This window comes from Oreochromis aureus, linkage group 11 (genome assembly GCF_013358895.1).
Source record: "Oreochromis aureus strain Israel breed Guangdong linkage group 11, ZZ_aureus, whole genome shotgun sequence".
NCBI classification, from domain to species: Eukaryota; Metazoa; Chordata; class Actinopteri; order Cichliformes; family Cichlidae; genus Oreochromis; species Oreochromis aureus.
In genome coordinates this window covers 16,853,983-16,868,653 of record NC_052952.1, presented here as the reverse complement: position 1 = coordinate 16,868,653, position 14,671 = coordinate 16,853,983, and the positions used below count along the sequence as shown (strand labels likewise).

The following is a 14,671-nucleotide window of genomic DNA, read 5'->3' as shown; positions in this document are numbered from 1 at the left end:
TTAGGCTGTTTGTAAGCATTGATACCATTTATTTGTAATGCACATTTAATTAACTCACAATGTAGTTAATATAAGTTTTAAAATTTACACGCTTTCCTGAGTATTTTCTCCAGTTAAAACATTAACAGCTACTATGTGTTAAATGTCATTTTTTATAAAGAGGATAGGCAACGCTTGTGCTGTTGTTCAATAACTAATCACAAAAACAATAGCGATAAAACAGCTAATAAACATATTTAGTAACTTGACAACTTTGTAATTATTGCAAAACTTTAATGGTAATTTTTCAAAGCACATTATTTGATCAGACAAACAAAAGTACAAAACAGAACTTCTCTTACTTACAATATTTTACAAAGAAATGTGAATGACAGATGACAGGAAAACTGAGATATAATATGTATGTGGTATAAGATGAATATAGCACTAGGATTTTTCTTTTTTCCTTGACTCCGACCTGACCGCAGCTGGTCTTCCACATATATTACATGTTGGCGTATACTGATTCATCCCAGTCAGTCTGCACAGAAAAGACTGCTTAGTTCACTCCAGTCTTTGACGCATGATTAGATTAAATTTTAAAAAATACAAAACTTTACCTACCTCCATGTTCCCATACACACTGTCATTGGTGTAAATGTCATTGCAATGGACATCCTCATAGTTCTCCTTCCTGTACAAAGAATGCAAAAAGCAAAGAAGTTTGGGTTTTTCCTCTACACACAAATTATATCAAATATTCATCATTCATGTTTAATAATGAATAAAGTGTGTTTTGTTTTGGGTTTTTTTTTTTTTAACTGATTTGAAGAATTAAAACCTTTTTGTTTGAGCATAACGAGGGGGCTCCGCAGGTCTGTCTGACCTCATGGTGCTTAAGTCAGATTTTGGTGTGCCATCTGATTGCCCCCTGCTGAAATTTGAAACATCAGGAGAAAAACTAAGACTTTCCAAAAATATAACAAAAATATAACATTAGCATAACATCACAACAACAATTAGAAGCAGATAAATATTGTTTTATTTTATGATCATATTTAAAACAGGTATTGACATTTTACATGACTTGAACTTATACCTGTTAATGTTTTATGGTGTGTAACTTATCCTTAACAACCTACCATCTTTTAACAGTTCCCACTCCAATGGCTATCAGAATTATCAGAAAAATCACACCTGCTCCAGAGGCTATGAAAATATTCTGCATGTTGTCTGTTCAAAAAGAAAACACATTGAATATTTTTTGTTTTGCCATGTAAATATAGAGTGATAATAATCTATGCTGTTTTCTTGAGATTCAAAGTTTTTTTTCTTACCATTAGCAGGTAACGATAGTGTGAGATTAGCATTTCCCAATGTGTTGTTTGCCAGGCAGTGCACAAACTTGAAGGACCCAAAGTCTGTCTGCAGAGTCCCAGTAGTAACAGAGCCATTTTTCTCTACTTTGCTGCTTTGCAGGACTCTGTCACCAAGAACAAAATGGACCATGCTGGGAGGCCTGGATTGTACGATGCAATCACACTTTACTATGCCGTTATATGAGGAACACTTAGAGTAAGTCTCATTGTCAGGGGCATCTGTTAAGACAGCAGATATAATTAGGATCTAACAGATAACCATACATTTATTTTATATGTTTGAATGAAAAGAAAAATCTCTTCTGTTGTTATATTTCTTGTATTGTTTACTCACATAACACATTGAGCTTCACGGTGCTTGATCTGACTCGTCCTTCCTCATTGACAGCAGTGCAGTACACGGCCTCTGAGTGTCTGGAGACATTTGACATTGTGTAGGTTTGTCCCTTATTCAGCAGAGCTCCAGTTTCACTGTGCCACTCATAACTGCTGACAGGGTTTGCATCACTGGAGCACTTCAGGTGTGCAGTTTCTCCCTCATTCACATCTGACTGGTACTCAACCTTCACATTCACTGGAGCATCTGCATAGAAACATTTAACCCTTAATGTTACTGTGCAGCATTTTAGTTTATTTTTCATACATTCAGGTCAAAGCTGAGCTTGTTTCAATACTCTGACATGATGTAGCAATAAAAGAAAACTTCAGAAACCAAAGGGATAAACATAAATGTTATGACAAAATATTGAAGGTAATGTCACATATCAGCCAGAAACATTTTATGATTTTTTTCTGTTCAGATTTTTTTTAAAACATTTAATTTTCAGTCTCTTTGGTTTCATTATTACATTTTTTCCCCCCGATAAAAAAACAACAACTAAAACTTTATATAAAACTATGTCCCGTCTTTAAAAGTTCTTACTAAATTACAGCATTTACAATATTTAAAGGATTCTTTTTTAACATGTTTTTAACATGTTTTTAAAGTTGCACACTTACATTTTACTTTAATGGTCTTGGATGTTTCCCGCTGCTTTCCTCCGTGGTATGTTACCCTGCATTGTAAAGGTTTGTTGTGATCAGTGCGGTCTGAGTGAAAGGTCAGAGTAGATGTTGCTTTCCACTGGCCATTTTGAAGATTCTGTGTCTGAAAATGTCGCTCTCCAGAGTGACTCCAGTGGAAATCAGGTGGATATGTGGGGCAGGAGTGAGACACAGAGCAGAATGCAGATACAGTTTGACCCTCCTTTACCTCTTCTTGCACAAAGAAATCAGTGGGATTTGGTTCACCTGTTTAAACGAGAACACATGAACATCATATGACTACTGTAATGCAACACATGGCACTTGATGCATGTGGCAGTTGATGTCATGTTTTATGAAGACTGGGCTTGTCTTTATTGATAAAACATGAATAAGAGTTCATTGAGGTGACCAACACAAAAAACATTAGATTTTTAACAAAATCTAAGAAGGAAAAATGCGGGACAGAAAACATAAGAAAGGTATTTCCTGCCTCATTTGGGTTGTTGTCCACAGGAATAAATAAATAAATAATTTCTTTTGCTTAAAAATATAAGATAAAAAAAAAGTAGGGGCTTCATTTGGCATGATTTTCTTACTGTGTCTGCACTTTTCCCAACCAAACTATAATTTTTGTAAAAAATTAAAACTTCTTAACTGGGTGGTAACATCACACATCTGCTTAAAGAAAAAAAAAAGTAATGTATTAAGGCTATTTTAATACCACAAATGAGGAACTTAACCTTAAAATTAATATTAACTGAACACCTATCTTTCTGAAAATAAAAAAGCCTGGAAATAAAGAAAGGCTTATGAGACCTACAAAATGTAATTTTATTGTCAGTATTCACTCACATTTTACTTACCGATCATTGAAATAGAGACTTTGTTATTGAAGTAGGAAAACTTGTTTGGACCGTCTAGTTCAATCCTGAAAAAGAAAGGCCCTCCATCACTTTGCTGAAGATTTTCAATCATCAGAGAACAGTTTTTCTTGCTGAGGTCGCCAAGAATTTTTGTTCGTCCCCTATACTTCTCCACAGTGTTAGACTGAGTTGGATGATAGATGACACGGTCATCACTCCTCCAAATCCCTGTGAATGTATGGACCGTTATATCTGGGTAGTTATAAGAGCAGGGGATCACCACACATGAGCCAAGGAGACCTTCCACTGAGGATGGCACATCAACTGTCCAGGATGATTCCGTTTGAGTGGCTGCAATAAATTGCACAATAAAATGGAGTGAAGTGAGGCACAGAAACAGGACAATCGATAAGAGAAAGAACGCTTAAAGGCATGAAACAAAATGCACATTCCCCTGAATTAGTTCTAGAACTTCTGAAAATAAATTCATACAAAACGCAGGACATATCATACCTTTGAAGCAAATGCATATGAAAAACACGAGCCACTGTAAAGCACCCATCTCGTCTTCTAAAAAAAAAAGACTGTGTGGGTGCTTTCATTTCCTCCAGGGTAGAAGTGAAAAGTTTGGCTTCCTTCCTGCTTGTATTAGCCATTGCGTTCACTTTACCACAAAGTCTCATGCATGTATAATGGGGAAAGCTTGTTTTATTAATTTATCAATGGAGTCTTCACTGCATTGATTAGTAGTTTTAACACTTCTACAGAGTGTTAAAACTGTAGCTTGTTAGTATAAGCTCAGTTTTCAAAGTTCACTTTAGGCTAAATAAGACGAGTTATGATAAAAAATGTGTGTGTTTTTCTTCAGTGAACACCCCCCCCCCCCCCCCCCACACACACACACACACACAAAGCAATAGATCACAAACTATGAGACCAACAAAGCCGCAAAGGACAGGCTTTACAGTATATAGCTGTTTAGTAAGCATGCTTACATTTTACAGACCATGTATGATATACGCAGTATAATGTATAGAAGCATCAGTAAAGCAATGTGTGTCAAATACCAACAGCAAATTACCAAAGCATCAAATTAAAACAGTACACTGTGTCGTGTGTTTAACTGGTTCTTACACAATCCCAAAAAAGGAATAAAATTGTTTTGCTTTCATTTCACAGAAAAAGTTGTTAGTTTTAAATTGACGTGTTAAACTGGCGTGTCCTCATTTCCTCTTCACATTTTGAGAGAAGAGACAACTCACATACTTGTACTAGCAGCACCAAGGCTGCTTTTGTTTACTCATCACAACTAGGTTTCTTCTTGTGGAGCTGTTAATGTTAAATGGCCACATAGTCATTTATGGATCCTCGTTTAGAAAAAAGTTTTTCACACATGTATGGATACACCTTGTTGCCACAAAAAGAGAAGGAAAGCTAAGAGTGTGGAATGTGTAATATGTGTAATGTTATGTGCAATGTGTTATGATTGGCAGATGATGGACAGAAGGAGGTTAAATATACTGTGTGTCCAGGACACTAGTTGGAAGGGAAGCAAGGGCAGAAGTATTGGATGTTGATTTGATAGGTAGAGAAATAGAGTAGCAGTTATGTTGATTGTATGCGAATACAGATGTTGCTGGAAATCAAAGGTATGATATTGAATGCTGTCAGAGAGTATGCCCCACAACTCGGACGTCAGTTTGAAGACAGGTGAATTACTAAGTAAGTTAAAAGAAGTGACTGCCCTTGTACATATACTAGGATTCTGTGTCCACTCTCCTCTGCTCTTCTCCCTCCACACCAGGGGTGTCGAACTCATTTTATATGCCGGGGCACATACAGCCCACTTTGAGCTGAAGTAGGACAGGCCAGTAAAACTCCAGTGTAAAGTTGCACATTTAACAGTTGTTCTAAATGATTAAAAAAAAAGCTGCTGTAAGAGAAAAAAGAAATATGTCAGTACGTCTTGTAGGTGTAAAATTGTAAAACATAAATGTTTAAAATTAGAGAAAAAGTTCTGGTAGCTCATTGACTAGACTGACCAGTTTATGTTTGTTTGTTTTTTTTAAACTGTAATTGTAAAAAACTGAAATTTCTAAAGGGAAAAAATAAATAACACAAACTTTTCTGTCACAAAGTTACAGAGGTTTCATTGCTTTTGCAATTTGCCATAATTTGTGAAAGCTAAAATTGTTGAATAGCAGAATTTCAATACCGACCTTCTTGTCCGAGGTCACTTTTTGAAAAAAAAAAAAAAAAACTGTATGCAACGATAGACTGGCATGTAAAAAGCAACTGATTATGGCAGAAAATATCGATTTTTGATGGGAAACTGATCTAGAAATGAGAAATAGAGCTATGCAGGAAGTGCGAATTTATCATGGTGGAAGCAAGACAGCCAAAGTAAGAGGGAATTCATGACAGTGTTTTTCAAACATGGAGCATAGCTTTGGTCATCTTTGGTTACTTTGATGACATGGTTATCTATGTTTCTTTTTTCGCTCTCTGTCTCTGTGTTGTGTTTCCCATTTTATTTTGGCAGTCTTTGTCTCACATGCATTGTGTTCAGTATCGCTTCCCCTGTCTCTTTTTTTGTCATGTTATGATTTGTTCCTCGTGTCTTCCCACCTGTTGCACATCCCCTCATTATCCTGTGTGTGTGTATTTAAGTCATCAGTCTCCCTCTGTTCTTTGTCATGTCATCCACTTTTGCTGTCTCTCCCTGGTTTATCCCAAGTTCCTAGTTTCAGTTCCCAGTTCTTAGTTTTTGTATGTTTATACTTACAATGATTTTGTTGGAAGTACAAACATACACGTATAAAAGCTGCCTTCGTTAATTCTTTTGTCTCAGAGTCCTGCATTTGGGTCCTACTTCTGTCTGCCATGCAGCACCACTGTGACAGTGAATTGTTGGGTTGTTGTTATTCAGCCTGGTTCTGTGCCCCTTTTTAACCTTGAGCACCCTCCCCTTTAAACATCTCTGCACGGCCCTGGTCAGAATACACCAGGGAGCACAGGTGACCTAGATCAGAGTAACAAGAAAAGGGAAACGGAACCGATCACAATGCACACAGCACAAGAGACTATCTAAAGAGACAGGAAACAGAGAAAGACCCAGATTCCAGACACATCACCTTGACACAGGAAATGAGTAAACACAGAATAACAGGCAAACCAGACAATCATAGAAACAGGGAAAGAGTAGACCCGGAGACATGAGCAGGGCAAAGATTAAGATAACTAAATATTGCAAACTAATAGTGACTTGACTGACACATACATGCACACCTTCATACATCAAGTTACTTTTTGCACAATCCACTGTCATTTTGGCACTTTTCTTATCCACTGTTATGTCTGCACTTTCTTGTGTCTGTGTCGTTCTGTTATGTCTGATGTTGCACTGTCTTTGTTTTGGGTTTTTTGCAATTTTTGCGTCACAGGTGTCGAACTCCAGGCCTCGATGGCCAGTGTCCTGCATGTTTTAGATGTGTCCTTGAGCCAACACAGCTGATTAAAATGGCTAAATTACCTCCTCAACATTTCTTGAAGTTCTCCAGAAGCCTGGTAATGAACTCATCACTTCATTCAGGTGTGTTAACCCAGGGTGATATCTAAAACCTGCAGGACACCGGCCCTCGAGGCCTGGAGTTCGACACCCCTGCTTTATGTAGCCCTGTGTTGATTGTCTGTTATATGTTATGTGTAACAGCATGGTCTTGGAGGAACGTTGTCTCGCTTCACTGGGTACTGTACCACTGCCCATAGTTAAAATGACAATAAAGCCACTTGACTTGACATGACAAAGGAGAGATCAAGATATTAACAGATTACAGACTACTAACTAAGCATGAAACTATAAACTAGACGCAAACTAAAGGTAAGTCAAGACTGAGACAAAGACAGACACTACAGAGTAGCTTGCCATCACCAGTGTGTGAATGTGTGTGTGAATGGGTGGATGACTGAATGTGTAAAGCGCTTTGGGGTCCTTAGGGACCAAGTAAAGCACTATACAAATACAGGCCATTTTACCATTTACAGAAGCACAGAGAAATGACAGACTGCTGGGACTGAAGGTAAAAAAGCATGAAGATGCTGAAGACAGGACACAGAGACGCGACTAGGAAAGACTGGACACAAAAAGGGGAATCAACATAAAACAAGAAATCCAGAGCTATAACTAACAAACTCAGCGGTACTAAAACATAATATACTCAATCAGTAACGGACAACAGACAATGGCAGCATTTGGCTTCCTTTTTTCAAACTAAGACTTGCATTTCTTTACATCTAGTTGTCCCTCAAAATTAAAGTCCTTTGTCCTCTTTTGTTTCTGGGGCCTTTGTGACCATAAGTTTAACATCCCCAGTGTGAACCCTCTTGCTCTTTTGTCCTTCCAGATTTGCAGGCTGTGGTTTGCTTCAGCAGTGGCCCATATTTGGCAGTTATTAATAGTAAACATTTTATTTTTCTACTGCAACAGTTTTGTTCCTTCTCTCTGTCCTTTTTTATTTTATTCTTTTATCATGACACACCTGACCAGACAACCAGTTTATATGGACTTAATCCAAACAACTGGTCTGTACATTTGAGAGTCCCTTTGTTAACACTACTAGGTTTCCAGGACGGAGTTGTAACCATGAGGTTTCCAGCCACTCCTAATAAGGTAATCTAATGTGCTTTTCATCTATGGAATGATATTCAATTATTATGCTATTGATTTATGGCCCTTTATTATTATTACTACTTATACTTTTGATGTGCACGAGCTACCCTCTAGTCCTTAACTAGAAAGTGCGACTTTTCTAGCATAATAAGTGTTAGATGGGCCAAGAAGCCAGTATGTGGATGTGGGCCTAAATGCAGATTGATTCAACCACAGGAAACAATGATAAAGTGTTCTCACAATCTTTATTAAATGACACAATGTAAAGCTAAGGCACAGTGAATGAATGTTTAGCTTGGTTCCCAAACGTGAGGGTTCTGTGAACAGAGGGAGAGGCTGGTTGACAGAGGTATGGGGAGGTCACTATAGTAAAGCTATGGTATTAAAAATAACAGGGTTTGGGGATGGTGAGACAGATGGAATTTATGGCTTACTTGACAGGTGGAGTGGCAGTGGCATCGGGGACGTAGTGTTGGCCAGGTGAGTGTCCTACAAGGTGAGAGAGCAGAGTGAGTCCAACCTGACTGATCCGGAGATCCAGAGCTAACAAAGACAGGAGGGCAGGCAGGTGGTGAAAAGTGAGTCAGTTCATAAGAGGCAGCATGAGGAATCCAATTGGTGGTAAAGAGCGTCCAGGAGGAAATGCAAACTACCAGGTAATTAGAGTGGTGATCTGAGAGACTACAAAGGTCACAAGGGAACAAGATAAGTTTAACATGGAACTAAGCACAAGAAGCAAAAGGCCTGCTACAAACGTGTGGTTAGTTGACCAACTGGTGAAGAAGAGATGTTGCCGCTGTTCTTAAATACTGCCTGTAGATTAGCCTGGATCTCCAACAGGTGAGTATTGCAGGTGTTAGACACAGTGAGCACAGAGAAAGACTTATTCACACTCACACTAACCCAACTGTATCCCACTGGGAGGTTTGGGAGAGGCAGAATGGGCGGAAAATAAATGTGTGCATGGGGATATTTGCAAGTATTCTCTAGTGCCACTGCAAGTTAAGTTCAAGAGCAAAATTATAGACTTACAGCTGTAATTAGCTCTTGCCTTACATACCCATTAATCCTGGGAATGGATTTGCCTGGGTTTAATATGTTAATGGGGTAATGTTTAGGGGTGCACTCTTAACTGGCAGGGACATGGAGTGTCTGCGCTGTGCTCAGTGGTGATGTGACATCAGCAGACACTGACTCCGGGAAGGAGGAAATTCCATTGGTTCTGGTGACTCGCTCCATGAAAGATATTCCACTGTAGTGGATGATACTTTACGCCAGGGGTGTCAAACTCATTTTACATTGTGAAAAACAGAGGTTTTATTAGAGAAGTATTTTGCAACTTGTCATTATATAGGAAAAGTTTAAAAATCTTTGGTATTGAATAGCAGAAATTAGGCTTTCTTGTCAGAGGTAGTTTTTGGGGGAAAAAAACAACAATGGCCGACAACACTGTGCACAACAGTAATACGCAAGCGAATAAGGCAGTAAATATAGATTTTTTATGGGAAACTGGTCTTGAAGAACACTTAGAGAGAGAGAGAGAGAGAGAGCTGTGGTTTTCAAATATGAAGCATAGTTTCGGTCTTTTTATGCTGCTGGTTCAGCTAATTTTAGTTGGGGAGAAATGAAACCTGGAGTTTCATCTCTGAGAGACAACACCAGCATTTTCGTCTCTGTGGCATGAATGGTTCAGTAAATTATGGTTGGGGAGATAGATGTCAGCTTTAATTGTTTATTGCTTATTTACTTTATGTAGTATGAATGGCCATAAGGGACATTTTTATCAGTAGAAAAAGCTGTAAAACATATGAGAATACAATTAAAAGTTCAAAAATTATGCTAGTGCTTGTTTGTGGTGAGCAGGAGATGAAACAAGTTACAAACGGCTTCAAGCGCACATTCAGGGCTGCGAGACTCCTTTAGACACTCAGACACTGAGTCATGGCTTTGTGGTACATCCAGACATTCCTGCATTTCTGCCATTCAAAGACACTTTGTATATAGTTTCTTTTTATTCAATACTAAATATTTTATTTCATAAAAGGCCTTATTTGAAAAAATGTCTTTTGCCCTCCACAACAGAAAATGGTTGAAAATAAAAACCCAGTCTGCCTTTGCATATGATTGGCCACATGCTGTGCCCATCAAAGTAAAGTCCCACCCCTGTCTACCCAGATTCTCAGCAGGACTGAAGATTCAGCTCCAACATAAACCCACCGTGCGATTAATAGTTGAACTGAAGACATGTGAAATTAGCTCAAGGGCTGGATGGGCCATACATCTCACACCCTGCTTTTTACACAAATGACTACACCTCAACAGACCCATCCATCCATTGTCTGTCAAAATAGTCAAGTGTGTGTGCCATGATGGTCATCTATTCAATTCAATTCAATTTTATTTATATAGCGCCAAATCACAACAAAAGTCGCCTCAAGGCGCTTTATATTGTACAGTAGATAGCACAATAATAGTCATCTGACACATCTGACTCATCAAGGATTGCAATGAGTCAGCAGACTGATGTAGGGTTCACCATCTGGCTCCGTGGTGCAGTTAAAACCAAGCCGAGTATGCTCAAAACTGTAGTGATGGCAGTGGACTGCAGGAGTGGCCCTTCTCCATTATCCCGCCTCACTTTACTCAACAGCTTTGTGTCTGCTGTGGAAACCTTCAGGTTTTTGTGATCTACACTCTTCCTGTCTGTCTTCTTTCCCATGTAGTAGTGAAAGATGTATTCTTATCTTTTGACTAAAAATACAAACTTCAGAAAAACCCATTACAAGTATTGCAAAAGCGAATTTAAGTGAAAGCAAACAATTTTTTTCAGGGATTGTGTGTGATTACTCTGCACATAGAACTCTGTCTGAACTTTAAGCCACACACGTGACACTCTCTACCTACCTCTTTTATTCCATTCTGCACCCCAATAACATCAAGAATCAACAACCACAACACCTTTAGGGCAAATACTACATCTCTCCCCTCTTACACAACACTTTGCATCATCATAACTCGGTAACACAAAAATATTCACTTGTAGACTCTGTTCATAAATATTTCTTGCATTCACCTTACTTATGTATTGCAATTAAAACAGTCAGTTTATATATGCATTATTACATTTTAATTGACATAAATAAATAATTCATTGTTAAAACTTTTTGTAGTTTTTTAATTAAATTGTTTTCTTTGTATTACACTGCCATCTTCTGGACAGTAACAGTTTTTGACAGATTACTGAAGGAGGCCAGTTTATTTAAACATTAATGTCTGTGATACCACTACCGTAAATAAACAACATAAAGTAAAAGTGCCAGAGACACAAATTAAAGGACTTCCTCGGAAAGTCGACTCTGCTAAACCCTTTGTTGTACAGCATCACTGTTGGTATTCCTATCCTGTCTGTCATTCAGGTGCGCTGAAGCACCTGTAGCTGTTTCCACCTCCTCACCATTCAAGGGCAACTTTATTTCTACTCTTCACCAGCTCCCTGTACTTTGACTCCCACCTTCAATACACTCAACCACTGCAGTGTCATCAGAAAACTTCTGCACTGCGCTGTTATGCTGGGAATGACGTGTACAAAATAAACAGGAATGAAGACTGGACCGTCCCATGTGGTGCCCCAGCATTACTATCGACCACATGAGGCAGGTCGCCACCCCAGCCATACAAACTGAGGGCTCAGAAGTGATGACACTCTGCATGATAAGAGAGACATAGTGTTGGACCAAAAGTGACTTTATGGCCTACAAATTATGTCTAGATAGTACTGTAAGAAAATTCAATGTTGTCACTTAAGAAATAGAGTATTTAACAAGTTCACCCTTTGACCTTCATCACCTCTAATGATCAATTATTCAAAATGTGTCCGCCTACAAGATTTGTTTTTGGATAAAGTTCAGTGCTATTGTTTGTGCCTTTTTGTGTTTTTAGTTTGTAAGAAATCATTTTAATGGTGCAGATTCACTCTTGTGGAGTCTTTATAATCACATCAGTTAATTTTTTCTGGATATTCCTGATTTTTTCATTTGACTTTCTCCCAACCAATGTTACTGATTTTCTTTACTATTCTCATGCATGTCATCAAAAGGTTGTATGTTTTGTAATTAAATAAAAGAACTTTACCTTTGTCCTTATGTTAAGTAAATGTGCTCAGAGGAGTGACAAAGAAAAACAGTAGTGGCCAAGAATTTTAAGAGTTTGTCCTTGGAAAGGACACACGAGTCCAGATTTCCAAGGACACAGCTCACATGGGCGTTATCTGTGATACTCCTAAGCTATAAGTTAAACGTAAACACAAAGTCAAAGTCTCTCCTCAACATCTGTTATCCTTTGTTCAAAACCAAACAATGTATTAGGGGTAATACACACGGCATTTTTTCTCATTTTTTTAAATTTTATGAGTAAGATTTTGTTGTTGTTGTTGAATGAGCTAGTTCATAAATATGACATTTATGACATTTAGTTGGTTAGAGGCTTTTCTTTCATTATAGTCTTTCAGCACCATCTTCTAGTGAGTGTGTTAAAATATTGCTGGCAGCTGTCTTTAGTTAGTTTCTCATTTGTAGTTTTTCTTAGAACTAAGCAGAGATGGGCAGTAACATGCAATGCGACTTTTCAAGTAACAAGTAAACTAAGGTATTTCTATTGCAAAAAAGTAATTAAATTACTGTTGCTTTCCCGTAAGCATGCTGCGTTACTGCATTACTAAACTGTGATTTTGTTTGTGAGAGTGTCTCATGGCAATCACGTAATGCTGGGCATACACTGTGCGATTTTTGGCCCATTTTGAGCTGATTTTGGTGCGACTGTTTTGGTGATTTGCTCGAGATTCGCCTCTTACACTGCGCACGCGCAAACACAGAAATGGAAGTGAAAAGACGGGGCAGCACGGCAGGGCAGCGTTTGATCTGGACACAAGCGATGAAAGCACAACTTGTAGAACTTGGCAAGCTCATCTGAGCCTTTTCGATGTAGCCTCACAAAATTATCACGACCGCAACAACCGTGAAAATAGTTGGATGGACACTGCTGCTCAATCACAGCTGCCTGATTACTGTTTTTTATTAGCAATTTAGCAAAGTTGATGGTGGTGGTGTGTGTGTCTGTGTGAGTGAAAGAGAGGGTGAGCGAGAGACAGATTTTGTGTTATAAGCTTCATGTTATGGACGCACAGTGTGAGCACTCAGGTCGCATCAGACCATCGGGCCGTATAGTGTGAGACCCTGCATCGTGACCTATGAAATTCTAACCCCTGTGAGTCATACATACAGTTTGAGCAGGAGCTGAATAACGCGACTGAAAAAATCGCACAGTGTTTGCCCAGCTTAAGAGCATGTGACGTCCGTTAGTGGTGGGCGGATCGATCCAAATATCGATAGTATCGATACCAAGTCAGCATCGGTATCGGATCGATACTTGATACTAGCCTGGTGAGATCGATTCTTTACTTTGAGTTCTGCTCGTTTACAACGCTGTGCTTTCGGTATCAGCGAAGAGCAGGCACACTTTGCTGCCTCTCCACCACTCTTATGTTTCGGTGTTGCGCTGTCCCTTCACGTGACTTAGACACTTTGGGGGTTGTTAAGTTGTTTACATATTAGTTATATTTTTACCAGTTGTTTTTGTTGTTGAGAATTTTAATTATAATTTTTGTATTATAGTTTATCAACAGTATTTGTTTAAATTTGCTTACTGGTTTGCGTGCGCTTAAGATTTAAAAAAAAAAAAAAAGAGAGATCGCCACCACGGCAGACCCGATGGCATTTTCATGCTTCTCAGCATCATTTATTCTTACAATAATCACACGGTTGCTGTAACAGTACATTCAACGGCTGCAGCTCTCCCGCTGCCAGCCATAAACATCACCACCACTAAACCTGCAGCGGCATCGCAGAACACGCCCCGCCACATACCCCCATCGCCCGCTTGAGGCCGGGGAGCCATCCTGCCGAACCTACTCCCCACTCCGCGAGCAGGCGAGGGAATCAGGCTACGTCCACACGTACACGGGTATTTTTGAAAACGGAGATTTTCCGTTTTCGTTTAAAAAAATAATCCCGTCCACATGTAAACACAGAAATGAAGGAAAATGCTGCTAGGAACATACCAAAACAACAGGGGGCGATATAGTCCTAACCGTGTAGAAATGTTGGCCAATCAGAAGTCTAGAAGCCTCGGTAGGAAATAGTAAACAAAGATGGGGCATAGAAGCAGAACCAAGTCGTATGTCCAAATTCATGGGCTGCATCCTCCTGAGGACCCGGCCTTCGCGGTCTACGTGGGCCGGGTCCTCAGAAGGTCGGGTAGGCCGGAAGTAAACGGCTGTGAAATTGGACGGTCTAGCCTTCTGATTAACGTCACCGCTGTCTCGGTGGAGTTTAATAAACTCGGTCGTCTGCTCCTTGCTATCTAAAATATAACAGGACACTGGCATAAATTCTCGACCATCTCACAGTTCTGTTTAATCAGTTTTCTGTTTGACGTTTATTCAGCTGTGTGAAAAACCACCCGGGGATTAACAAAGTTCTATTTTATCTAATCTAATCTAATATCTTTAATCTCAGCCAAACCGATTTACTCACGAACAAATAAAACACTGAAAAAAGCCAAACAATATCCTTTTTAGGTTGTCTAAGTGACTTATATATTACGTTTAACCTGAGTAGCGAAAGTCCGCGGTGATCTGAAAATGATGTGCCGGGAGTTGTGCTGTTCTCGGCGGCTTCAGTGACCCTCGAGCTCTCGGT

General features: G+C 39.1%; 1 protein-coding gene across 1 annotated transcript; it reads right to left on the bottom strand.

The window, feature by feature from the left end:
* Positions 1–256: 256 nt before the first annotated feature.
* LOC116335475 (sialic acid-binding Ig-like lectin 14) lies at positions 257–3,853 on the bottom strand. The gene is made up of 9 exons (XM_039619156.1): positions 3,761–3,853; positions 3,248–3,598; positions 2,358–2,648; positions 1,693–1,941; positions 1,317–1,577; positions 1,122–1,212; positions 821–913; positions 604–673; positions 257–520 (listed from the first exon to the last, which is right to left on the bottom strand). Exons 1-9 carry the CDS (start codon positions 3,807–3,809, stop codon positions 485–487), a joined length of 1,491 nt encoding a protein of 496 aa, XP_039475090.1. The 5' UTR covers positions 3,810–3,853; the 3' UTR covers positions 257–484.
* Positions 3,854–14,671: the final 10,818 nt, after the last annotated feature.